This window comes from Tympanuchus pallidicinctus, unplaced genomic scaffold, assembly GCF_026119805.1.
Source record: "Tympanuchus pallidicinctus isolate F22 unplaced genomic scaffold, pur_lepc_1.0 scaffold20, whole genome shotgun sequence".
In the NCBI taxonomy this organism is placed as follows: domain Eukaryota; kingdom Metazoa; phylum Chordata; class Aves; order Galliformes; family Phasianidae; genus Tympanuchus; species Tympanuchus pallidicinctus.
Window position 1 is genome coordinate 2,734,850 of NW_026294722.1, and position 27,236 is coordinate 2,762,085.

Below are 27,236 nucleotides of genomic sequence, written 5' to 3' on the forward strand. Positions count from 1 at the left end.
GTGAGAGTAACAGAAGCATATGATTTTGGTACTGCTACAGGAGAGCAAAAAGAAGCTGACTCTGGTCCAGCTTTTGTTAGTTGGAGAGAATATTTAATAACTGTCGAGGACACAATAAATAAGAAGAAACGTCCATTACTCTGTAACGTCCAGGGCTGCCTGTATGTTTGAGAGCATGAATATTACTTTATTTAAAACAAAACAACAACAAAAACAGCCACAGAATACACAGCGTGGTTTTTTGATGGTTTATTTTTTTGTAAAATTATGGGCTTTTTTTCAGTACAGGTGTTTTTTTTTCCAGTTCTTTACACCCTACTGAACAGCTCTTCAGAACTGAGGCCTTTTGGTAGAGTTGAGAATTTCCCTTTTTGAAAGAGATTTATGGAACTGTGTTTGTTTAATGGCCTTAAAATAAGATCCAATGAGAGAAACAGCAATAGCAATGAAAAGTCTGCATCACCAGGTGAATAAGCCAGCCTGCATCTCTTTGTAACTCTTTAATTTTATGAGTTACTTTGTACCATATAGAATATTATTCTGCTAGCAAAGAATGTTTTTAAGGATCTAGATGGTCTTTCCAGTTTCCAGCTCTCCAGCCCAATACCATTTCTTTTCCTGTAACACTCGATCACTTCTCAGCTCTGTTACCACTCTCCAAATATCTTCCTATTCTGGATAAACAGGTGAGACAAATTACTGGGCTACTATAAAGCTTTCAACGCTTCGCGGGCAGCCAACAAGCTTAAAATAGAACTCTGACTTCAGCCCCAGAGAAGAACTGAAGTACGACTCGGCTGTTTAGGATGAGTCAAGTTCTTCTTCGCGTTGCACAGGGGTTACCCATAATTTGACACCTACTTGAGATATGCTGAGCGATACCAGAAGTGTGGCCAAAGTGGGGAAAAGGCACGAGGTCTCCCTCTTCTCTCATGAGTTACCTGAGTTTCAGACCATGAAGAGCGATAGTGTCTGGTCTTCTAAGCTACTACTCAGCTGTGCATTTGGTTTTCATTTTTGGTTCTGTTTGTGTTTGACAGTAATGTGATAAACGCTTGTGGAGTTTTTCCTAAGATGGTATGATTTGTTTCTGTAATACAGTACCTTTTCAATGTGTCTTACTGTGCTGTTCTGTTCAATATTAAATTATTCCAGTGGAAAGAGGCAAAGCCAGAAGAACTCATGGACTCGAAACTTAGGTGTGTGTTTGAGCTACCGACGGAAAATGATAAGCCTGTGAGTATTTTTAGCTGCGTATCGAGTGACTTTAATGCCTCAGTAAATCATGTAAAATGGCACGTGTGTCCAGGCAGCCATGTAGGCCCCAGCAGAGCGCTCTGTTCTGCTGCCTGCATCTCATCCTTCTTTTAAAATATAAAATAAAACCATTTTAAATCTTAGTGGTGCTTAACCTTGCTAGCAGCTAATTTGAACCGCCTGAGTGCATCGCAAGCACAAGGAAATCTTTGAGTTGACCTTTCTTCATTGAGTGAATGATCACATAGGATAAAAATGCTATTAAAAAAAACAAACCCAATTGGTATTAATAAAGCTAAGAGCTTTCCTGTTGAGAGATGTGATGAGGAAAGAAATCTGAATTAAGTGGGAATTAACAGCCGTTCTGTTTAGGGGTAACTTTTTCTGTAATCTGTAAAAATTATCAGGAGAAAACAAAGCAGGGATAGTAACAAGGTCCTGATACCTTATAAATAAGAGCTTCATTTTAAGAGATTGGTAGAAATTGGGGATGGAGCATTTTGTTTTTGTTAGAGCCCGGGCCCTTTGCAAAACAGAGAGAGGATCCAAAGCCAAGAGGATGAGGGGGTTTTGGAGCTCTGCAGCTTTTGGTTCCTGACTTGGGCTGGAAGTTCTTCTGTCACCACGGAAAAACAGGATGGAGATGTGATAGCCAGCAGTGGGGGAAGAGTGGGAAGAGTGAGAGAACTGCAGCAGAGCAGCTGGGTGGTTCCTGGCAGCTTGCTGCTGCTTGGAGCAGCTGCTCGTGTTGTGCTTGGAGAGGAAAAGGTGCAGAGAGCACCACGACTCCAAGCAGAATGTCAGCAGATAAGTCACATTTCCATTACTGTGGGACACGGTGTGATGGTATTTCCTTTCACATACATGCAAGGACTGAAAACTACGGGTCCTTCTGTCTGCACTTTGCTGCTGGTCTGGTGTTCAGGTCAGAAAGGGGAAATAAAGGTTGAAGAAGAAAAAATGCTGCTTATTTTTTTATATACAGGCCCATTTTGAGTACTAACAGGAGATTTTACTTGATTCTCCTCCTGAGTATCAGATGCGGTGTTAATAACTAACCAGAATCACTCTATCCTTTCTTAACAGCATGACATAGAAATAAATAAAATTGTATCCACAACTGCAACAAAGACAGATTCCTCTGTAATGTCTAAATCAATAAGTTCTTCCTTGGATGACGCTGAAGTTAAGAAAGTAATGGAAGAATATAAGAGGCTTCAAGTAGAAGTTCAGAGGTTACGGGAGGAGAATAAACAGTTTAAGGTAAAGATTCTTTCTTTTCCAGGTTTGCTTCTCTCCTGACATAAAAGATTCAGACTGGAAGGTTTGGTTGCCTGTCCTTGGCACGATGTTTTAATGTTGTCAATCAGCTGTTTATGTTTCTCTTCATAAAGCCAGAAAAAAAGTGTGGAAATCGATGGTTCCTCTGAGAGGAGCACACAACTCATGCAGCTGGAGAAGCTGATGGGATAGCAACCCAAAGGAATGAATCCCCACTCATTTTTATTTCTTTTTCCCCCACCTAATTTCCTGAGTTTGGATGAAGCATTCAGTGTTGGATTTGGCCCTGTGCTCTCTGACTGACGGGGGTTTGAGGGCAGCGTTGTGCCAATGCTACACGTTGGTCAGGACACCTGTAGCACACGGCTGATGGGAGTGAAGTAACACAAGAAATACAGTTCTGGTCACACCCAGCACATCCCTGTGAAACCAAACAGATGAGAAACCATGATCACCAAGCTGAAGACCTGTTTTGGTTTCATTTATTATCGATCTCTAGTTTCAGAGGTATCAGCACTGGTGGAAAATGTAGAATTTGTTATTGCTAGGCCCCAAAGAAAGCAACTCTGTTCTGTCAGCTCTGATGTTGTGTGGCTGGCTGGTGCATGAAGAAATTCTTTAAACACCTGTAAAACAAATGTGTTATTAATTCAGGAGAAATAATTAATCTGTCTTCCTTTAGGAAGAAGATGGACTTCGGATGAGAAAGGCACCCCAGACGAACAACCCAATATCTGCTTCTGCAGCTGTTGTCAAGGATGAAGGGCACAGCTCCAGACTACTTGCTTTGGTGGTTTTGTTCTTTGTCATTGGTGTAATTATAGGAAAAATAGCCTTGTAGAGGCAGCATGCTGGAAATTGTAAATTGGTTTGATGGTTCTGCCATATCATTGGATTAAATTTATTCATAACAGTGTTTAAAAAAAAAATTAATGTATGACATCTCACAGGTCTTGCCTTTAAATTACCCCTGCACAAATATTATGTAACATAATCTAGAAAGTTTAAAATGTACAATGAGGGAATGAATGAAAGAATATTCTTCAGTGATGAAGGGGGAAGAAAATCATGATTTAACACTACAATGGAATATTGTATATGTCATTTTAAACATTCTTAGTCCCTGGTACATGTTGCTGGATGACCTCTTTTTAAAAAAAAAAAAAGGAAAAAAAAAAAAAAAAAAAAAAAAAAAGGAAAAATAGAAAAAACAAAAGATTCTTCCACTGCTGGAGCTGGCCCTATTGGATGTTTGGAGCTGGATTAGGCAGGAGGTGTTGATAACTTCTGTAAAATATGTTAATCCACCATTCTGCTCATAAATTTAACAGTTTTTCTGTCAGTGTCTTCAACTCTGTGCAAGTTACCAATTTCTTGACACTTAAATGAATAGTGAGGAGCTGGAAAGAGTTGTATGTGGCAGTGCTGAATGTGCCAGGCATCATGAAGAGGCGAGTATGGACCGGTGTGGCGCTAGTTGGGAGTAGAAGTCAATGCCTTGTTCTTATGGAGGGACCAAGCTGCATTGCTATTGGTTCATTTAGTTGAATTAAAATGTTATTCAGAGATGTTTAATGCATATTTAACTTATTTAATGTATTTCATCTCATGTTTCCTTCCTGTCACAAAATTGACTAATGCTTTATGGTATGAAAAGGCACCTGTTCTAAAGCCAGTGACTAGAACTAAAAATCTGCTGCTGTAGTGATGCAAGATTCTTCTGCCTCCTGTAGTTTTGGGCACTACGCAATTGTTGGGAGTTCTGATCATCTGAGCATTGGGAAAACAGTGGTCAGGAAACTGTTTTTGTATGTAAATAAGTCTATCTAGGGGAAAAAATATTAGTAGTAAACTAGTCCTATGCCGTAAAAAGACCAATCCTGTTTGATGATGTAGCATCTAAAAAAAAGAAAAAAAAAAAAAAAAGAAGAAAAAAAGAAATTAAATAAAGCCCCCAAATTAATGTTTCTTTTGTTACTGTTGTCATGCTCTGATAGCTTTGGCGGGGAGGGAGCAGCATTATCTGTCAACTTAGCTTGTTTCTAGCATAAGGAAACCGGTAGCCGTGTTTCAGGAGGACTTTTCCCTGCCTCATTTTACAGTCCTTGTGAGCAGCCCCACTCTGAGCATCCTCTGCTGGGATGCTGTGTGCGTTGTTCACAGGAGCCGTGCTGATGCTGAGGTGCTGCAGAACTTCACATTTCTCAGTTTAGTTGGATTCGTTGGTTAAGATGCTTCCTAACATATTGAACGTGAAGCAAAGGTAATTTTGTTTATTTTCTTACAAAACTCAGAAACTCCATGTGCTGTAACGTGTTGGGCCTCAGTAGATGAACTAGCTTCTGAGCAAGTGAGCCCTTGTATAATCTTAGATCCTATGCCCAGAAACAATTGCTGACAAAGTTTTTGTAGCACCATTCAAGGTTAAGAAACATCTTCAGAACGTTCTTCCATTCCTTTTTTGCTCCTGGGATTCCTTGGGAAGGGTGTTTGGGCAGCTGCTGTCTGCTGTGCTCTTCTCCATCATTGCCTTTGGTATTTGTTCCATTTGTTTCTCAAGTGCAAAAAAGTGAAACTTCATGTGAGATTTAACAAGAAAATGGCTTTGGGGGGATGAAAAACTGTTTGGTGTTTTCTCCTTAGGAGCACAGCTCTGGAAGTAGCGACAGAAAGGAGAGGGTTGTTACTTCAAAATGTTACTGCCTGCTTGTCTGCTGAGGATGGAAGGACAAAGAGCTGAAGTGAGGCTGCAGCGCTGTGCCAGGAGAGCAGAGCACAGAGGTCAGTGTGACAGAGTGTGCTGAGGGATGAGACAGAGGAGCAGAGGAGTGCAGACTTCTACAGAAGCAGCTCAGAGGGCCTTTTCAGAAACATGAGTTGTAAATAATGGAAAAAAAGGTAATTGTTGGCTTTAAAGAATGTGTTGAGAAATTTCTTCACTGAAGGGAGGCTGAGTTACCCGGTGTCTTTAAGAGGCTGCGTATACCTTGCTTTCACTAGAAATGTTATTGGAGGAGCTGAAATCCTAATTTGCTTCACAGTATATAGCATTAGCTTTGAGAGCCCTAAAAAACAGCCTCAAAAAGTATTTAAAAAAAAACAAACAAAAAAAGACCTTTTCAGGGCAGAGAATCAAAGCTTTACGCTGATCATCTCTTGTGAGTGTGTCTGTCAGAGCACTCCAGGCAGCTGTTCCACATGGCTGGCAATCACTGCTGGCACAGCAGCTTTGAATGAAGCAGAAAGTCACAGAACCACAGAACGTCTATCCTCTTTGCACTGTTCCACACCCACGCTGATGGTTTGGAACTTCCAGTCATTGTGAGCAAGTTTGTCTTTGTGGTTTGCGCTCAGGTTTATAAAGAAGTCCCACAAAGAAGAGTTCTGTGTGCTGCTCGATGCCTTACCAAGGCACAGTGAGAGATGTGCAGGACTGAGCAAGCTGAGGATGTACCCAGAAAGCTGCAGGAGGGGCAGACCCACACCTCCAGCCCTAATCAGGACTCTTAAGTTAACTTTGTATCTTTGGCAGCTTTAACAAGTAATAATCGAGGTCTTTCCTAACAGTTTTTGATGACAGCCTAGACAGTAGCTTTGCTTTTGCTGGATTTAAATGACTGCTGAGTAGAATCCTTGTTACCTGCCCTTTAGCCAGACCCTTCTTTCATATGCAACAGAAAGAACAGTGAAGGTATTTTTTCTTGCAGTTCCTAAAGGCCAGTCTGTGGAAATGCTGCAAAAATAACCCAGCTTTTATAAACCGTCCTTTAGATGCTGCTGCTGGGAGAGCTTTTGTTTGGATTACAGGGGGTGGATATTCTGGAGGGCACTGTGTATCTTAGGCATGAAGTGTAGAGCTCATGGATAACACTATCATCTGGTGTCCTCCCACAGCAGCAGCTGCTAGGAAACTGTAGTTGATACACGGTAGTAGAAAACAAGTTATTACTTATTGTCCTTACTGCTCTGTTCAGATACGTTTACTGTTAGTTTTTCTAAGAGCCAGCAGAGGCTGCTTTGGCAGTGCTCTCCTTGTGGAGCTCTGGCTCTGCTGTCTGCGCAATTTGGGTGCCTCTGCAAACAGTTCTGAAACATCTCAGAGCCGAAGCGTGCTGAGGAGTGAATGAGAAAACCACTTCTGCTCTTTTCACTTGGCTGCTCCCATCTTACAGCACCGTTCCGGGTGCGAGCGATGGCGTCCCTGTGCGCTGCAGCTGTGCGGTGTGGATGCACAGCAGTGGTGTGTGCAGGCCAGGCACGCAGTGCTGGTTCTTGTCGAGTAGCCGCAGGGCCCAGTTAAGTTAATACTGCGTATGTAATGCTGAGAGGGACTGATGCATCATAATGTAATTTTCTAAAAATACAGGATTATGATAGCTTGGTGATGGTATTCCGTGTTACTTCTTTTCTGCTGAAATGCTGTTAGTGGGATAAAGCTGGAAATTCACTTTACAAATTGCTAGACTTTCTTCTCACCAATAAACCATAAAGGGTTTCTAGTTGCTGCACTTGTGAACTTGCAATTCTTATTATAACCTTGACTTAGCAGTCAGTATACTTACATGGTGATGTGGTACAAAAGGGATCTCTGATGTCATGGTGTTTGACATTGCACTCACCAAATGCAAGAAGCTCTCTCTGTGTCATCCCCCTTAAAAAAAAGTGTTGTTTTCATCGTTTGATTGGAACACCTCCTTCATTCATGGGTGCAGTAGTGACCTGTGGAATTCTGAGCTCTTCACGCTGTCCTTACTTTGCTTTGCATTATGTCCCATCATGTCATATCTCACGTTCTGTTTTCTATCTAAAGCAGCTGAGGAAAAGCACAACCAAAGAGCCCTCTGTTTGCAATGGATGAGCACATAGGAGCAGCCCCCTGGATCTCATGTGCTGTGCAGCAGTACCATGAGCAGCATGAAGCAGCTCAGAGTTGCTTTTCAGTTCTGTTTGCAAACGGGTCAGCACCCATTACTCAGATCCTCAAGTGAGCAGGTTGAAAAAGGACAGGTGGTGAGTTGCAGTGTGCACATCTGTGTGTGCAGGGTTTCTTTGTGTGTTGTTATTCAGAAACAAATATGAAAAAAGGTGACTGTGTAGGACTGGGATTAGTTACATGCCATACCTGGATGTTACTCTTCCTTGTAATTTCTAGCATTTCTACAAGTCTGATTTACTGATGAGGAAATACATAGATCAGTGTGTGGGCATTCCAGAAAGAAAAGTGACTACTGAGCGAGGCTGCCTGCTCCTGCAGGTTCGCTCCATTAAGAGCTGACAATGGGCTGCAGTGCTGCTGTGAGCCATCAGAGGCAGTTAGACAAACAGAGGGGTTTGTTGTTCAAGCAGGGCAGTGCAGATCCTTTGCCCACATCCACCAGCGATTTCTGTGTTGCCCCCACTGCCTCGTGCTCTGAATCACTTCGCTGATGGCTGTCAGTGCTGAAGGGACACAGCGTTGCACTGCTGCCTCTTGTTTGGATGAGCTTCCGAGGACAAAGTAGTTGTGTTTCTGCTACTCAAATCTGCTTATCTGTAAAATTTGTTTTATCAATGGATTGATTTTTTTTAATTTATTTTTTTTACTGGATAAATGTAGGCTTTTCATTGAAACAACACAAGTGAGAGCTGTTCAGAAGCCTCTTTCATGATCTGATATGCATTTTTACCTATCATTGGCTCTGCTGTTCCCGTGGCTTCATTTCCTTTTACAGAACTGCTTTCACATTTTTACCTTGGAGAGTACAAGTTTGACAACTGTCCTAAGCTCCCACAGAGATGTTTTCTCCCTGGTCCAGGCCCAGGTTTGTCCTGAAGCATCTGCATGAATCTCTCCAGTCTGTGAGTAAAGAAACAAGGCTGCATTTCCCTGAAGCAGATTTTGAACCTTGGATCTTTCTCCTATAATGTGTCATGGGAGAAAGGCCTTTTCCAGATGGCAAAGCAAAAGAAGATAAGAAAACAAATGAATTAAGAGATTAATTGAACCTGCATATTACAAGTTGACATCATACATCTGGCTTTTCGGTTTGTATTTCTCCATTGGTACACTTCATTCTCATTTAATAAGTTCCGAATTCTGTGACTTTTTTTCAAGCTTTTGAAGTGCCTACAAAGAGCTGAGGAGCAGCCTGCAGGGAAGTGCTGTCCCCAGTTTAGCCATACTTTCTTTTTTTTAATCAATTTTTTTTCTTCAGTGGAGAAACTCGCAAGACCAGAAGAGCCTTCTGAACTCCCTCATGTTTGGGTTGGCACAACTCCCACGTGTAATTATCCATACACAGCTACATTCAGAAGGACTTTATTAAGGCCGTACAAAGTCAGGAGCTGGGAGATGACAGAGCTGAGCTGCGGGTTTGGCTGCTTGGAGGGAGTGAGAGGTGGCTCTGATGCCCACTGCAGCACTGGGCTGTGGCTGACCAGAGGGTGTCCAGCAACAGCACTGCCTGGCACTGCATCAGCTGAAGTCCTCTTAAGATCTGTATAATGTGGTTTTTGAAGCGTCACCTGAATCAACGTGGCACAACACGGAACCCACCCGTACGTCAGGGCCGACTGCTGTGTGCTGTGGGGCTGCAGGTGGAGCAGCAGCTGCTGGGTTTCACTGCCGTGCTGATCAGTTTGCTCCTGGTGTCCGGGTGCAGTCAGCCATCTCCTTTCTGTCCCCTGCTGCCTCAGTGCAGTGTGCTCATAGTCAATACGAGGCTTTTAGATTCAGTGTGGATCGGTTATCAGATCGTAATGATTTATCCAGAAGTGTTTTAAAACTTTGTGCGTTGTTTCCGTTTTGGGGGCAAATTAGAAAACATGGTGGGGCATTTTAAACACGGGCAAAGGATGGATCGCTGCAAGAGGTTCATTCCTGCTAATGGAACTGTTGAACAGATCCGACCAAGGCTGAGTTGGCAGCTGTACATCAGTGTGCTGCCCCAGGAGCAGAGCATCACAGGCCGTGCATCTGAGTAATGATGGGGCTGGATGTGTGAGACTTATGCTCAGATGCAGTGCAGGAAGCAACTGAGTGTATGCAGAATGCTTGAAGTGTGCTGCTGCTTTTTTTCTTCTGTTTTTGGAGGTAGTGCTTTTCATCATTTTAACTGTATTAGAAGTTCAGAGCAAGGCTTTGGAGACACGTGTGGCTGTGTCACTGACTTCCAGCTGGTACAAACAGCCCTCAGCTTGCTTTTTCTTCACAGCTACAGCAGGAAGGCACGTGTGTGCTTCAGAGCCAAACAGAGTTCAGTAGTCAGATGCTTGTTAAGTCCTTGACTTTATACAGTGTTGGGCATGAAGGTATTTGCTTTTGTCCTGGTTGTGCTGGCTGAGGAGAAAGGAATCGGAGCACCAGGAGTTGGTGCTCCCTGGGGGATCCCCCCTGCATTCAGGCGAGGGCCTGCAAGCTGCCGGGGAACCTACGTGGTGCTTCCAAAGGGCACAGCTCAGCAAATTCAGCATTAAATCTGCTGGTGAAGAAGAAATTAGATGGCAAGCAGAATTAGAACTGGCAGTTTTCTATGAGAAAGGTAGGAAATGGCCCAACCTCAACAGTTTGGCAATTAAGGAAGAGAACAACTTTGGCAAAAAGCCCATCCTATTTCAGTGATGAATGAGGGGGAAAATAGATGTAATATAAAACAAGAAAAAGGGAAACTGACAGCAGTCAACACGAAGGATAAGAGTTATGAAGTGTAGAAAATTAATAAGGAAAGCAATAGCCAAAGGAAAAGAAAAATGTATGGGCTCGAGTGCTTGGGGGGGATAAGGGGGGGGTGAAGAGCTGAGGTACGGAGGAAATCTTGGCAGGAGATAAGGGTTGTTTCTGGATGCAGGTGGTGAAACTGCTAGTGAGGAGCTAGGAGAACTGCAGAGCTGATGTCATTCATTAGCAGTGCTTAACATTCAAAGTTAACATCTTCAAATTCAGCCTATAAAACTTCTGTCAGTACTTGTAAGGGAGATGTCTGAGGCCATCTCTGCTGATGAGGGTGGCGTACAGCATGGGGTGACCGGGTATGTGCTTGCTTAGCTGGTCAGCCTGGGAAAGGGATGAAAAAGGAAATGAACACTAACGGAGGAGCATCGTGTAAAGTCACTTATTTCATCCTGTCTTTTATTTCTCTTTTTTCTTTGGGATTAATGTGGGTTGGGTGTAGCTGGACCCCCAGCAAAGCCTGGCGTTCTGTGAAAATGGCACATTTCAGAAGTGGTCCTTGCAAGAGAACTGCAGTGAAATGGGGATGCTCACAGGAGGCTTCTGCAGGGATCTGATACAATTCAGTGCTTCCAAATCACCATTGAAAATATACCTAAAATCGCTACTGAGAAAACAGTAACACAGGGAACATCTCTGTGCTCAGAGTCAGAGAATGAGAGCTGCACCTGTGCTCCCAGTGCAGTCCCAGGGTGAAAAACTGACAAAGGTCACGTTGTTTTGAATTATCCCTGGCAGTGATTGTATTTCTGTATGTCTCAGCTATGAGACGGGCATTTTTGATGCAATTTGGATATTTGGATGTTGAGAGAGAAGCTGGATAATTGGGATAGATGCAAAAAGAGATTCAAAACTTACTAAATTGCTAGCAGAGTGTGAAAGGCCATAGAGGGAGAGAGAAAACTGGTTGGCTGAGTTTATCTGAGAATGTCTTGATGACAGTGCACGACTACCTTCACGCACAGAAAATAGCAAACACACTCTCTCTTTGATCTTAGCAAAATGAGCAAAACAAGACTCACTGTCAGATTGGAAAAAAGGCACAAATTCTTGAGAGAATAACTGTATAATTTAGAAATGTTTCTCCCAAAACTGTGGAAAGAACAATAAAAGTTGCAATGTTTATGCAGATAGCATTTTCATGGCTTCTTTTCCTTTCCAAAGTGTGAAGTGCTGTGCAGGGCTGTGCTCAGTGCTGCAGAGCTGAGCTGTGCTGAGCACCACGGCTGCTGCGGGGGAGCTGGGGGTCTTTCTCCAGTCTTGAGTATCATAACCTCCTACATTGCATTAATTGGTGATGGCAAACAGCACTGCTAGGGAAAAAAATTGCATGCAGCTTCAAAGAGAGGCAGTGCTGCTATGCCTCAGTCATACACTGCACCTTCCCAGGGTGTCCCAAGATGACAAAAGCCCTGTTCCTCACGGTGCACTTCAGTTCTTCAAATGTTTGCCCACACATCTCCATGCAGCAGCAAGCAACAAAGCACAAAAAGCTTTGGCAACGAAGGGAGGCGTTGTGCCTGCTGAGCTGAACCCTGGAGCAGCCTCCACTGATGGCACTGAAGGCAGACGAGCCGAGTTTGGCCACTGTGCACATCAGTGATGTGGCTGCTTATGTGGGCCTGGCACATGTGAACATGCTGACAACATCTGTGTCACAACTGTATGCATTTAATAAGCATCTCATCTGAATTATTAATGTACAGTTCCCCCAAAAAAGTACTTTGATGCTATAAAACCCATAAATTATTTAAGTACAAGCTGCAAGTTTGTAAAAACAGCATTAAGAAGTAGCTATTGCATAGATGGTTTAACAAAAATATCCTTTGTAAGATATATAGGCTTATTTGGAGGGGATTTAGCTACTGGGAAGAGGTCTTCCCCAGGTATGTTATATGCTTCTTGGCTGCAGCAAAGGGAATGTAATTTCTTACTCTCTCCTTCTTGCCAGCAGAGCTCTGGACAGTCTGACAGTGCTGCTCAGACTCGTCTCCTCAGCGCATTGTTCACTGCAGGCAGATTTATAAACCATCTTCAAGTGAACGGGGCTGGCAGTGACAGTCCAACTGATACGACAGCTGGATTAACAGCCAATGCACTTAGAAGAGGAGACAGTGAAAACATACAGCCTGAGAAGACCTGAGTGATCTTCTGCTTTGCTCACTGCCTGTGAGTGGGAGCTGCAGTTGGCAGTGCCAAAATAGTGCGGCAAGGATGCAATGTCTGCAGCTACAGAATGCTGGGAGTTGGCACCGCTGTGCACAGAAGCCTCTTCTATTTACTGGAGCTTTTCTTTCAGGTGATGCTCTGCGGTTGCTGCTCTGCATCTCCACATGTATGTACATGTGAAAACTGCAGAAAACATGTATAAACTGAGAGGCATCGTTAGCTGTGTCCTTAGTGAGAGCACTTGCTGACACTGTATCTGGTGCTGATGGACACCGCAGATCAAATTTGCACAAACAGCAATAAGGACTGTGGCGGAGGGAGCTTAACCCCAAAAAAACTCAGCAGCTGACACTCTGGATGTTTGAATTACATCTGAACTAAGCCCTTGATTAAATCTTAGCAGTGCCAAAAGCTCAAAGCATCAGTTGCAACTGATGTTGCTCTTTTTCCCCTCATTGCTGAAGTACTGATTGCAATGTGCAGTGCATCCATGTCACTACATTACATTGGTATGCAAAGACGAGGGGAGATGAGGCAACAAAGCCATCAGGCAGTACGTTGTCAGGCACATCTTCTTGGCTTCATTCACCGTTCTTTGTTTTTTGCCTTCTTTTTTTTTCTTTTAAAGTGTTTCCAAGTCTAAGTAAAACTGGTTCCAGATGTGCTCAGTTGGAAGTTACAAAAATCATATTAGCACCAAGACTATCTGGGTTCTGTGCTGTACCTGAATAGAGAGCTAGTCCCATCTTAGCACCTGCAGTGCTATCAACAGTAAGAGGGCCACAGGCAAAGGTTTCAGTTCTTCACTGCCGTTAGCACCCTCTTTCCCCACATGTTTCAGACTATAGTAGCTAGGGAACTCCTCTGATGCACCCGCGCACTGAACCAGGGGCGCCTGGTAGGACGTGGGCCGCTTGTCGGGGCGGTCAGGGCTGGATCCATCCGTGGGCCTCTCACCAACGTACAGCAGGCTGCGCTCCTTGGGATCGTGCTCTGTTCTGAAGAGCTCATACTCTGTGTGGGGCAGCCTGATGCCCAAAGCCAAGCAGCCGTTGGTTGGCGTTATATCCTGCTCCACGCCGGCGCTCCAGGAGCTTGCGAGCCCGCAGCTCCCCGGTTCGGAGGAGTTCAGCATCATCACCGTCACCTGATCCATGGGCGTCACCCGTGCTTGTGTGACTTTGAAAGCCAGCTCCGTGCCCCCTTTCACCTTGGAGGAGGGGACGCCCTGGGTGTAATGCCCAGATGCGTAAATGGTGAAAGTGGGCTGCTTGCAGAGCGGGTCGGAGTAGTGGTAGTAGTAGCCCTGCCAGGTGTGGTTGCTGCCGTGGAAGATGAAGTACCGAGTGAGGAAGAGCACGGCAGGGCGCACCTCGCAGCGGGTGCTCACCCAGCTGCCGCTCAGCTGCACGGGCAGCTCGACCTGGGCAGGCAGGATGGGCGGGTGGTGCTCGTCAGCTCTGTAGATAGCGCCGCAGGCCGGGCACGGATGCATGTGGTGCTGCAGGAGACAGAAGATTTTCATGTCAATCGATATGACCAAAAAAACCCTTCTCACAACATTTAAAAACCCCACACTCCCACTCCCACACCAGCACGTTCGACTGCAACAAACTCAATCCAAGACACCCCGGTAGGTTAAGTGTGATGAGGAGCTCTGTGCCGTCCTGAGCTGAGGCTTCGCACGCAGCAGTGGAGCTGGACAAGGCCAAGAGCTGCTGCAGCCCCGCGCCTCCGCCGTCCTTTGTCAAACGCCAGAGGGTTTGGGGCGGCCTGGAACACTTTCTGGCACTCTGTGCATCACAACTGCTTTACTTTTCATTAAGCAGGGCTGGAATGTTGTATCGTTTTCCAGAACACGAGCTAATCTTTGCTGAACCACTGCATGCAGCAAGGTTAAATAACTCAGTAGTTAACTGGAGAGGGGGTAATTTACATGTGAGTTGATTGGAGCCTACTGTAATTTAGTCATTTTCAGTTTGTTTTACTGCTACTGTCACATTAATGAGTGCTGACAGTACACAGTACATTATGGCTAAATAATCCCAGAAGTTGGCAAATGTATCTGCTCTGCTCAGACAGGAAATTCTTTGATAATGAAAGGTAATTTGGGAGAATGGGTTTCTTTAAAAGAAGTATAAATTTAAGGGAAAAAGAGTGATATTTTCATCAAGAGGGTTAAAAAATAATTCCTAGCATAGTTCTGCTGCTCTCACTAGCACAGGCAAAGGAATATGAGTCCAGTGACCAAAAAAAAAAAGAAAAAATAAAAGCTGTTCCCAATGAACTGATCACTGTGGACACGAAGCCAACTGTCGCACTCCCTCAGCCTTCTCACTGCCATGTGAAGAATTCTTAATGTATGGCAGCTTCTAATGACCGCCAAGTGGTGACATCATGCGCGGGTGCATTGGAGAGCTGTGAGCTGATTAATTACAGTGCTGTACTCGGAGAGTGGATTTCAGTATCTTTAAGTTTGGGTTTAAATTAACTTTTAGAAGTGTTTATATTTACCATCTGGTTTTGCTCATATATATGGGTTTGGCCCAAGATAACACAGTTTTAACCAATTTGGGAAGGTTACTTTGGAGGAAGGGGGGTGCTGCTCTGTGGTTTTCTTTTTCCAAGCTCAACTGCTGTCATCTGGGGCATGGGGAAATGCTGCCCCCCACAATCTGCACCCAAAAGGATTTTTTTGTTAACTCAGTTCCATCTGGCAAAATGCAGAGAGGTTTTCCCCCCCCCCATCTCACTGCTCAGTCATTTCTGAATGGATCAGACATGATTCAGACAAAAACGTGCTTTCCTGGAGATAAAGCAACCTGCTGCAACATCTGAAACAAAACAAGAAGCAAGCAGGGCTCCTGTTCAGCTCTATTTCTGTCACAGAGAACGCTTGGTTTCAGTGTAATAGCATTTCTCAGAGCAACTTCCTCCTCTAATGGCATTACACAGAGGAGCAGCAGTTTAATGGCAGACATTGGCTTCCTTGCTCCTCTGAAACTGAAGGACATAACAGGGAGGGATGGAAGGCAAACAGCAGAGTGGGCAGCAGCGTGCAGCCCGAAGCCTTCACTGCCCGTGGGGCAGGAAGCCGGGAAATTGCATTTCCGAGGAGAACACAGAGCCAAAGAAAAGCCATTAATTGCAGCCCCATGCCAAGGCAGCCTTATTGCTCGTGCTTGCGGAGCGCTCGCCCATCCCACTCCAGCAATCAGGAAGGGATGGGGGAACCTCCATCTCCTCCTGGGGTCTGTGGGGCTCAACGTGCAGGCAGTCGGTATTTTCACAGCACAAAACCAAGGAGCGCTTTGCGAAGCCCACGGGCTGGGCGCCCGCACTTACCACGGCACTCTGCAGCGGACGCTGGTAGCCCGTCGGGCGGTAGTGCAGCCGCTCCGGCCAGTCCGTATGGATGTCTCCCAGGTACAGCTCCTCCACCAGGCTGCTGCCGCTCTGCTGCGGCCCCGGCAGGGGCTGGTGGTGCGTCTCCACCCGCAGCAGGCTCAGCTCGTGCATGGCGAAGCCCAGGGCCGCGGTGCAGTCCCGCTCGGTTTTGGCGCTCAGCAGTTCGTAGAGCGCTCCGGGGCTCCAGGCGCGGCCCGGGGGCAGGAAACCGCCGCAGCCCTCGCCCGAGCTTCGGTCGATGCGGGAGGCCGCCTCCCGCATTGCCTTCTGGCTGTGGAAAACGATGCCCACCTTGTGCAGGTGGTAGTCGGCCTCGGTGGCCCCGCGGGTGATCCACGAGGCCTGGCGCAGCCGCAGCTTGCCCTTGATGACCAGCGAGTAGGAGGGCTCGCGGCAGGACGGGTCCCAGTAGTAGAACTGGAAGGCCTTGAAGAGGCGGTTGGCGTAGAAAAGGTAGGAGCGGGTGAGGAACTCCGGCCCCGGCCGCACCTCACACCTGGGGACAGAGGCAGCGCTGAGCGCCGGTACGGCAACGGGCGCCTTGTGGGGAGCGGGGCTGAGGCGGGGGGGAACGCGGGGCACAGGGGGCAGAGGGGCCGGAGGGGCAGATTTCGAGGTCTTCTTTAAAAGCCGCTGCCAAACGCGACGGTGGCGGTCACCGGGTGCGACGTGGTGCTTTGTGCCCACCGGGAAAACGGGACGGAGGGGCTGTGGAGCCCGCTCTGCCCCGCGGCCAGTGGAGGAGGGAGGCTGAGGGGTCGGGTCGGGGTGGGCTGGGGTTCCCGCTGCCCGCGGGGCCTTTCTTACCCGGTGGAGACCCAATGGCCCTCCAGGCGGGGCGGGAGCCGCGCCTCGATCCTGGCGCCGTCCTGCAGGTGGCGGAGCTGCTGCCGGCACCGCGGCTCCCAGCGCAGCGAGCGCTCCGCGACCGCGTGCACTGCGGGGAGAAGGCGGGGAGGCGGTCAGTACACACACATGTACACACACACACATGTACACACACACACACATATACACACACATACACACGATACACACACGCGCGGAGCCCCCGCTGTTGCCGGCTCCCAGCTCCAGTACCTGAAGCCATCGCTCGGTCCGTCGGCGCAGCCCTTTGTTCCCGCTCTCTCCGAAGCCGCAGCGGCAGCGCAAACCGATACAGAACTACGGCATGGGAACGGCGGCCCGCCTGTCGCGCGCCATAAGGACAGCACTTCTGTCACTTACCTCATTTCCCATAACAGCGGATGTTATTGGCTATGGGAATGTGTGAGCACGCGGTTAAACGCTGCAGACCTTTGCCTGCACGCACATAAATGCATATTCCTGTGCGTTATTCGCTCTTAGGCAAACTCCCGCTGCCCTCCTGGTGAGTTTGCCTCAGGAAGGAAGGCGAGATTTGCCTCTTTGAAACGAAGGCCCAGCAAAGCTGCCACATCCCCGCTGCTGTTCCTGCCCCACTCCTGCCCGTCCCGCAGCCCGGCCAGCCATGGAACTTCAGACTGATGCACAAATTCAGTCACTTCTCTACAGGGGGAAGGTTTTACACATCGCAGGAACAGCGCCTTCAAAATGTGTGCAGATGTTAACACACAGACCCTGGAATGACCACAGGGAATAAGCGCACGGCACACAAAGCCCCAGCCGAGCAGGGGAGCGTTAACAAGCAGCCGACCAACCCAAAGGCACTGAAAGCACTGCGGATGTTCTGTTACCTCACCGCGCGCTGCAGTGCAGGAACTGCCTGGAAAGATGCTTTATTGGTGCTGAGGGGTCTTCCTGGAGCAGACTCGCAATTGTTCTGTTTTAATCATCTGTAAAGGGCCTGACAGGGTGAGCAGGGATAGCCTGCTCCTTCTCAATTGCTTGCACTGCATTGTGCTTCCTAAAAATCAGTTCCTGCGAGCCCTCAGATGAAAAGATAAACCTGAATGACAAAGCCCTGGCTGCTGGTTAAGTTTGCAGCCTGGTACCACCGTGGTTCTGCTCTCTCACCCACTGCTGCCAGAGCTGTGCTCTGAGGAGCCCCACTCCTGCTGCTTTCTCACTCAGCAGCAGAATAGCCAAGCTCCAGCTGCCCATCCTAGCACCAGGCCTAACTGCTGGCAAAGCTGTTGGAGATCTTTCAGTTAAAGGACAGTCCAGAGTGAACCACACTTAAAGCATATTAAATAATTATCTTAGAGAAAACTGTAAACTACACAAATAGCTGTATTTGGCTTAGAGGTAACAGATCATATGGGCCAAATTTGCTCCTGCTTACAACCACAGAAGGGCTCTGGAGGTGTTAGTGCAGTCTATAGTTATACCGAAATAACAGCAGTGAATACAGCCCCGTGCTGAACTTGCTAACTGCTGTGTGTGTGTTTATTGCGGCAGAAGCCTCAGTGTTTGACTGAACCCTTACTGCTGCTTTTGGCAGAGACACGAAAAGTCTGCATTATTTGAGAGCACAGACACTGTGGCAACATGATCACAAGATTTTGACACATTCAATAGGAAAGGGAATTTTTATAATCAGGATCAAACTCCATGGGGGAAAAAAAAAAGTGAGAGAGAAAAAGTAAAAATAAAAAAACCTCCAGAATGTAAATATTTGACATGATGGGAATTCCTTGGGATTTTATCTTACTTAACTGTACACAAGACTCCAAGCTGAATGCATCCTCAAACCAAAAGCTACTGGATTGTATCCAAATTTTGTGGCTGCTTTTTTCTCTCTCAAATACTCCAGCCCAGCCCCACCAGATCCAAACAGTGTGTTTCAACTTGGAAAAGTTCAATTCCAGACCTAAAATCTGTAGTTAGGCCACATTTTGATTCCAAGAGCAGCATAAAGTGGCTGTCACTCATGTGTCACTCATGTGTCACTCATGTGTCACTCTGTTACTCGGCCCCTGGGGGCGCACATCAGCGCAGCTCCTGTCTCCATCTTAAGAGAGACACAAGCTGACTGCTTCATAGAGTTCTTGGGCAAGGAGGGGGGGGGGGGGGGAAGGAATTAATGACAATTCATCTTCAAGACAAAAATACTCATTCATAGGAAAATCTAAAAAAAATCTCCAACTGTGATCTCTTCCATTCTCTCGTTATCCTGTCTGTCTGTATTGATTAACCACAAGCGTTTCCAGAGAGCTCCTCAGTGCAGCAGCTAGACAAAACAGGATCTTTTTCCAGCTTTCTGGTGCGTGCTGCATCCAAAGCGCTGGCCCAAGGTCTCCAGGCAAGAGGGCTGCACAAGTACTCAGGCAATTAGGAACGCCAGGCTGATCCCTGGAACCAGCAAAAACTGGACCGAGTCTTGAGACAACTGCAGTAGCAAATACTAATCAACTATTCCATACTCTCATTTGTATAAGCAACTCTTAGAAAAAATCAGACCCACAGCATCAAATGATAGAAAGGCAGAACTGGAAATTCCTACGCAAAGTAAATTCTTGGTAAAATTAGGACGAAAGATTCCTAGGCAATGGCCAAGCCTGAAATGAGAACCTGCCACAGGAGCTGTGCTACAGAAGTACTCTTTGCTGCAGATTCAGATCCATTTCTCCATTTTGAAGGAAAAAAAATACCATCCAGGAGAGAAATACTGCAATATGCTCTGTTGGAAACAAACCTTGTTTGTGTTTCTCCATGCAGATTGACTTTGGAAAAAAGTTGAGTCACACATCTATTCCTTTATAAATGGAGGAGAAAATGCATACGTTAGAGTTTGCACCAAATTAGTTACTGAAGATGAACTCTTCTCCAGAGCTAGATTGTTTAATCTGTTATGTTATTGCCTCCTATGGCCAGAATTTATTATTTCCAGTTATAAATCTAATGTTTCAGTTAGTCACCCATTCACAGGGATAAGATCAGTGCCTGAAGTCATGGAGAATTTCAGATTTCTTCACTTAGAGATGACCTAAAGCCTTTGATATTTTCTGAGGAATGTTCAGACTGGAATGAAATGGGTGATAAGAAACTTATCAATATATTCTGCTTAAGTAAATTGTACTTATCCGCACAGACTTCATTAACAGAGCAAAACAGTGTTTCCTTAGCATTTTTCTCTTCTGAGAGCATGCAGAATGGATTTTGGGATAGCCACTAAAGGAATAAGCATTTTTTCAAAAGCAAAGATGTCTGTATTGAGCAGATCAATTTCTTTTGCATTTGTGTGGAGATTAAGTCAGCAGTGCTTTCTATTCACTCACAATAAGGCATTCCCAAGAGAACAACTCTGTGGGAAGAGATATATTTTATTTTATGATATTATAAAGTTGTAAAACTTAAATATAACCCACTGGGGGTGGAGCAGTGTATCACTGCACAACTTCGCATTTTGCTTACATTCAATCTGAACCCAGTTTTGGACAGGACTTAAGCACATGCTTAAGTCTAATTGGTTTCAGTGAAACTTAAGCACGAGTTCCGAATTAAGCCAGTTCGTGAGCATTTTTCCTGATTAGTAATGCCTCCCTGAACTGAAGCCAGAATGTGGTCAAGTGGTTGAGGGACGATGCCAGTGCTTTCACTGGAGTTCTGTTTGGCTTCTGGAAAAGTATTTCTATTATTCATCCCTTATTTTTCAGTAAAATGGGCATATACAGAGCTGTTTCACTAGACTGATGCTCAGCCTGTGCTACTTGCAAAATGCTTTGAATTCACCAGATGTTTCTTTGTGTTCTTTGAAGAGTGGCACAATAAACATGTTGGATATGTTAGCTATCACTGCAGAGCATCCCCTTGTGCAGGACAGAACGTGACCACATGCGACATTCTGCAGATCTTAAGAGGGAACTCAGCTCACTCTGAAGTCCCGAGCAGCTCAGGGTTTTGGAGAAGAACTTTTTGAAACATAAATTCACCACATAACTTTAAGCACACTGGAAAACAAGTTCAGACACTCTACCCTGTCTTCTGTGGCTGTGATCATTGTCTGATTTGTCTCACATCCACAATTAAAATAGTGGAGCACTTGTGGTGAGCTGTCTAGAGGTTTTTAAGGCACTAGAGAAGTAAATATTTTGCTCTTGGAATCATGGAACCATTTATTTCTCCTGTAAGTGTCATGTCCAGGGGTAGATGACAAGGCAAATGGAAGTTGTAGGAGGGAAAGAGAGAAGGGAGAAGATATTCTCTCCTGCATGTCAAAGATCTTCTTCAGTATAAACTATATTTAAATAAAAAGGCTCTTAAAACTGCTCTCTCTGGCTGTTTACGCTGAAGAAAACCAGACCTGACACTGTAAATAGGATTGCAGGGCTCGATCCCACTTTCATTGGAGTCGTAAATAGGAAAGATCCCACGACTGTAACAACACAGCATCAGGACCTTATTCAGAAAGTGCCCTTCCCCATAAACTGGCATGAATACTCCGCTGAAAGAACACAGGAATGCAAAGGAGAAATGGGGTATGACACGTTCTCTCCCCAGATGGAGCAAACAAAGCAGGGCCCACCGCAGCTGGCATAGAGGACTATGGCAGCACGAGACATAAAAGCTCTGGCAGCAGATGTGAGCACACGTTCCCAAGAGATCTCCTACAGTTACTGCCGGTCACGATGCCACACTTTTCAGTTCCAGCAGAGCCCGTCCTGCCCTGCGCTCGCTGCCCTAATGGGCATGAGCCCCGCTGCCCCATGCCACTTCTCCCTCCTTCCTTGCTCTCAGATGGCATCAGGCAGCCTCTGGAAGAGGAGACTCGTGCTTTTCCTCCCCTAGACCAGCCAGCGTCAAAAGACTCGGTCAAAAACAGCTGAGCAGCACCACATGGCCCCCACAGGCAGCAGCGGCCTGCATGCAGCCAGGAGCCTGCCTGCTGCCAGCACTGTGCCAACCCGAGCCACGGGAACCAACAGCCGGAGCACCGAGGGTTATGAGCAGAGGTGTGAGCTAATGGGATAACTGCTACGTGCCTTCTTTTTTGGCTTTGGTAAATCACCAAAAAAACATGTTATTTCAGACAGCATGAACACACTGTGACCTGTGCAGTCTTGAGCAGTACTGCCACAGGTGTCTGACACAGAGAAATGTAGAAGGAAAAGGCAAAGAACACTGAAGGACGAAAGGAAATGCTTCAACTTTTTCTTCCTCGAACACTGATGAGAACTTCAGTTTGGTTTTGCTGAGATCCCAGTGAGACACCTGGACGGTGACAGATGGGTGAGAGCAGCTGGAGAATGAAAAGCAAACCAGCTCAGCCCCATGCTGAACAATACCCAGGGGTAAAGCCACGACTCAGTTAAATTCTAACCAGAATTCAATTCTAACCAAATGGGAAATAGGACATCTATCTTCCTGAAGTTAGGCGAGATAAAAACAGAGAATACAGTGCATGGTTTTGAAAGTAATGGCATACCATCATTTTGAATCTGTGGCACATCCATGGAGTTTTGGCAATACCCTCCAACCCCTGCACAGACACTTTACCAGTGGCTATTGTGGCTGCTTTTAATAGTGATGGCTAAGCATATTTTCTCCCAGAGTGCTTTGAAGAGTGGAACTGGCAACCAGGCAATGGCTTGGCTATAAAATGCCAACCTCATTTTAAACATCTAAATCACTCACATGGACCATAAGCACAGAGAGGACCACCCACCACATAATATTAACATAAATATAGCATTCCCCCCAAGCAAAATGAGCAACTGGAACTGGCGGGAGCTGAGAGCAGAACAACAGAAAACGATTAGGGGGTGGGAGAGATTGAGTTACGAAGCAAGAATTAAAAGAGCAGAGCACATGCAGCCTGGCTGAGTGACAACTGGGGAGAGAGATGGACATGATAACAGCCTATAAATATTCACAAAGCATAAACACCAAGGAAGGGAAGGAATTCCTTACAGCGAATAAAGAGGTTCTGTTGGGATTGAATGAAGAGTGAAAAAAATCTGCCTTGTATATCAGTGGGAACTTCTTGAGGCACAATCTAGTAGGCAGCACAAGTCCACTTGCTTGGCAGGATTTTGAAGGACTGAACAAAGCTTTAGTACAGCAGGGAATAACCCGCTCTTGGCAGGGAGCTGGCGGGATGCTGAGAGTGGCCTTTCAGTCTCCCACTGCCATGGAGCACTCCCGGTCCTCAGCTCCCACGGGAGACAGCTGCTCTGCTGTGTAAGCGCATTGTTCACCCTCCTCCTCATCAAGATCGCCTTGGTGGGTTCAGAAATTCGTGCCAGAGGCACCAAGGCATTTAGGCACATAAAGATATAAACAACTCCAGTAGGTTCTAACTGCTGGACACAGCTGGGAACCCCAGTATGTCCCTGCAACTCACTGTTGGAAGCCTAAGTCCAGGAAATTAGATTATAAACCCTCTAAAGCAAGAGCGATCCTTTTGTTCTCTCCTTATGTAGCACCTAACACAATAGGAGTCTTGGCACTGCAGCAAGGATACTGTTTGTAGTAATAAAAACGGGATCTAATGGGATCTAATAGTCTGGGGCTACTTGGCCCACGCAAAGCACAAGGATGAGGAAGGCATTCAAAAGCACTCTTAACAGAGGGTGTTCTCAGAAAAAACGTTCTGCACATAGGTGGTAAACTGATACATGTTCCACACCAGAAATACGCACGCGTTTAACAAAGAATCACAAGTGACCACAGAAAAAGCTTACTTGTTCAGCTGAAGCAGAGAATTATAGTTACTTCTAACATGTGTTTTGGGGTCTGGGTGTGGTTTCTAGATAGCTTGAAATTTCAGTCTACTGTTCTGCCAGTCAAAATCAGCCAAGTTTTGATGTGTTCCAGCTCCCCTAAACACAGCCGACAGATGCTGAAATCAAAGTTGACGTTCAACCTACACACTGTATAATCCAATAACAGGACTTGTGCTACTCACAATTAACAAAATGTAGGACTTTTTTCACAGCAAAACAAACAAGGAAAACTGAGTTGCTCTCTGAAAAATCTCTGAAAAGCTTTATGAAGTCTAATTATGATTTTGTATTAACAGGTCAGAAGAGATACTTAAAAGTCATAATCTGCCAGTGTCCAGCATCTGTGGCTTCAGTAAGAGAGATGACCCAGGTAAATGCATTTCTCTCAGTGGGAAGCTGGGTGTATAAGCTGATCCCAGAGTACAGGGGCAAAAGCTCTTTGATGCAGACAAGACCAAAATGTCATATGTTTGACAGTGCTTCATATCAGCGTAGAAGAGACCAGAAGTTTTCCAGTGATTGATCAAATGGTTGCACTCAAGTTTAAAGCTTTAATTTATGGGCTAGACTCAAGTAAATTTCTTTGAACACTCAGTGCTGAAGTTTCTCCTGTTGATTTATGTACCAGCACAGCAACTGTAAGACGAGAGACGTTACTGAACAGATGCAACTGTCTCTAACAAGGCCATGGGAGCTGAGCTTCATTTGCAGCATTCCCAGGTTCAGTTCAATTCAAATCATGATGATTTTGATGAAAATGAGAAAACATCAGTATGAAAGATCTTATTATCACACCATCACAGTGCTAAAGCTAATGATGGATTTCAACCCTTTTATCACTTAACAATCTGGAGTCTTGGAATTTCAAACAGATTTTTTTTTCCTAATACACAGAAATAGAACTTTCCCAATTTCACTCTTTACAGCATGAGACTGTCAAACTCTAAGGGGAAAAAAATCCCAACAGATTGCAGATTACTAACCTCTCAGATGTTACACAATTTAAGCAGGGTAGAGAGGGGGAGCAGTCATATGAATCATGTTTTCAGTTTCTGGCAGCAATCTTAGCCTACAGAAAAAAGGGTTACACTTCCAAATTCCCACTTTCTCACCTTCAGTTTCTTGGTAATATTGTATCTGAGATGCACTGTCTTAAAATGATGAAATTAGGAATTCTCTGTTTGCATGGCTTTGTCCTCCTCAAGAAACAGGTAAGAAAACCAAAGGAACTGGCTGAGTGTGTTGTGTAGGTGCTTCCTAATTTTGAGGTTGATTTTAATGGTGATTGTATCTCATCCACGAAAGCGTTGTTTTTGCAGATGACATATGCTGTGTATGCTGGGGAAACACAGGATCCCACTGAAAGCAGAATCTCTTTCCAAACTTTGTTCTGCCAGATGCAGCCTCCCCTAGCATTGGATTCCAGCTTTGGTTTTCTTCATAGCAATTTCTGGCTTTTGAAAATCTCCTTACTCAACAATTTGTGCTTGTGGGGAAAATATAGAAACCACACGATATTTTTTTTCACTTATGCTTTTTTCACATCTCAGCCTTGTTTTTATCTATATCCACATACTTTGAACATGGCTAAGCTATAATTATGGAAGAACAAATAGAGTCAAATCACACAACCCAGCATAATACATTAGTTGTTGATTTTTTGGCCAACTCGAGAACTGGAGAAGAAAAAAAATGCCAACTTGAAAAAATTAAATTAGTAAAGTAAATATTGCCCAAATCAAACACTTGAACCAAAGACAATGATGTTAATAGTGGATATATACATGTAAGCACACGTCTGTATGTAATTCAGTGCTACTGTGTAGAGGATTCTCTTCCTATTCTTACAACTGAATGCAACTGCTGATCTTATCTTACCCCAACACAGTCATTTTCTAACCTGAAAATATACTCTGAAAGTGTTAAAACCATACAGGAGAAGCTACACATGAAAAATATCGGTGTCGTGTTATTGGAATGTAGACTTTAATGAAAGTTTAGGTAAAAACTTAGTAAGTCTCTTGGGACATTTCTAAGAATGAGTGATTCTTTGCTGGAAGAAACTCTAAACTCAGGTCCAGTTACCTAACTAAAGCATTTTTTCAACTAATTATGCACTGGTGTCATGCTGATGTTCATTTCATGCAAAATTCCCAATGCCAGTCTCGCACACACTGAAATCTCTGGCGAACCTTGCTTTGGTTTTAATGAGCTCTGGATCCAACTTAGCTATTTAAACACATCTTTTAGGATCCAACCTTTGTTCTTACTGAAATCGGTGGAAATTCTGTCACTGACATTAGATGGAAAAGCACTGGATTTTAATTTGATTGGACTAAAATTGCAGGACAATCTAAGAAAGCAGTATTCTAATTAGAGTTACATGAGTAACCTTACATAATGCAGTATAGCAGATCTCTGAGCAGCGCAACTGGAGCTAATGAAATCTCTAGAGGCAGAATATGTATTTCTCAACCTGTGGAATCTTATATCTGGGGAACCATGTATGACAAAGATCCCAGATAAGGGAACAGACAAGTAACCCTATGGTACCATACAGTACCAAGCTTTGAGACTTTCTGTAGTCTGGTCCATTACTCTCAGTGCAAATAATTTCCAACAGCTGTCACTACACAACTCCTCTGCAATGGTCACTAAATGGAGCCCAGAGTTTCACAGGCAGTCAGTGTGATATTTGGCTGCCCAGAGACTCAGATGAGCAAACTGAGCGGCAGAAAAGAATGGAAGAAAAGGAAACCCAGCTTCTACACAGGGGCATGGGGGTCTCCCCCCTTCCTTTCACCTGTTTGGGGGCACGCAGCTCCAACCAAGGGTCTCCCAAACATTTCCCAGGGCAACATCCGTGTGAGGATGGGGAAGCCTTCCCCGGATTCTGCCCTCTGTCACCATCAGAAATCATTTTGCCTTTTTCACCGCTCTGTTGTCTTTGTTCTCCCACACGATCTCTTCAGCCAGAACCTTTACTTCTGAAGCAGCTCCAAGAACTGTGGGGTGGTTATGCGAAGCCCTTTTTGAAAGGCGGCTGCAAAGACGCAGCCTGTGCCGCCCGGAGGGTCCCACAGCCGAGTGCCGGGGGGAGACAGCTTCTGCAGCGCTCCTTTACCGGGCAGGTGCCGGAGATCTGAAAACCCCCCGGCACGGAACCACCCCCGGGCCGCAGCGGAGCGGGCAGCGGGGCAGCGCCAGGCTCCTTCGTGCTGTGCGGCGGGGCACCCCGTGCTGCAGCCCGTCCCTCCTCGCGGCTTCCTCGCGGGCTCTCTGCCGCCGGTGGGGATGGAGGCGGCGGGCAGCTCCCCGCCGCCCTCTCCCACCCCCCGCCGCTCTGATTGATGCCACCTACCTACGAGCAGCCCGGCGAGCCACCAGCACCGGACCATGGTGGACGATGCTCTGCTTCCTCGGCGGGAGGAGCGCGACCGCCGCCGGTGCCCGCGGAGCTCAGCGGGGCGCAGCGCGCGGCGGTGCGGCCATGGGACGTTCCGGTGCCCGCGGCGCGGCTCGGGACCGCGGCTGCAGCTCGGGGCCGGCTCGGGAGCAGTCACAAGCTTTCGAAGAGGAGTTAAAAAAAAAAAGATATTAAAAAAAAAAAAAAAGCAACCTATCCCGCCTACGCTGTGAAGTGCGTCCCCCCCGACTGCTGATAGCTTTAATGGAGTTTGGCAGCCACAGGTTCAAGTTGCCAGAAGAGGTGGAGACTCCGCCGCCCGCGCCCCACACGCGGCCGCGCATCGCACACGCGGAGTAGC

At 45.9% G+C, this 27,236-nt stretch overlaps 2 protein-coding genes across 2 annotated transcripts in view; one reads left to right on the forward strand and one right to left on the reverse strand.

The window, feature by feature from the left end:
• Positions 1 to 11,382, forward strand: part of VAPB (VAMP associated protein B and C) — a 34,193-nt gene extending 22,811 nt beyond the window's left edge. Inside the window, exons 4-6 of the mRNA XM_052684109.1 lie at positions 1,156 to 1,236; positions 2,344 to 2,520; positions 3,221 to 11,382. Of these exons, the coding sequence (XP_052540069.1) occupies positions 1,156 to 1,236; positions 2,344 to 2,520; positions 3,221 to 3,379 (417 nt within the window). The 3' untranslated portion in view covers positions 3,380 to 11,382. The remainder of the gene's footprint in view (positions 1 to 1,155; positions 1,237 to 2,343; positions 2,521 to 3,220) is intronic.
• On the reverse strand, positions 8,098 to 27,236 carry APCDD1L (APC down-regulated 1 like). The gene is made up of 4 exons (XM_052684105.1): positions 26,831 to 27,236; positions 16,631 to 16,760; positions 15,761 to 16,319; positions 8,098 to 13,916 (listed from the first exon to the last, which is right to left on the reverse strand). The coding sequence occupies exons 1-4, from the start codon at positions 26,865 to 26,867 to the stop codon at positions 13,152 to 13,154; spliced, it is 1,491 nt and encodes a 496-aa protein (XP_052540065.1). The 5' UTR covers positions 26,868 to 27,236; the 3' UTR covers positions 8,098 to 13,151.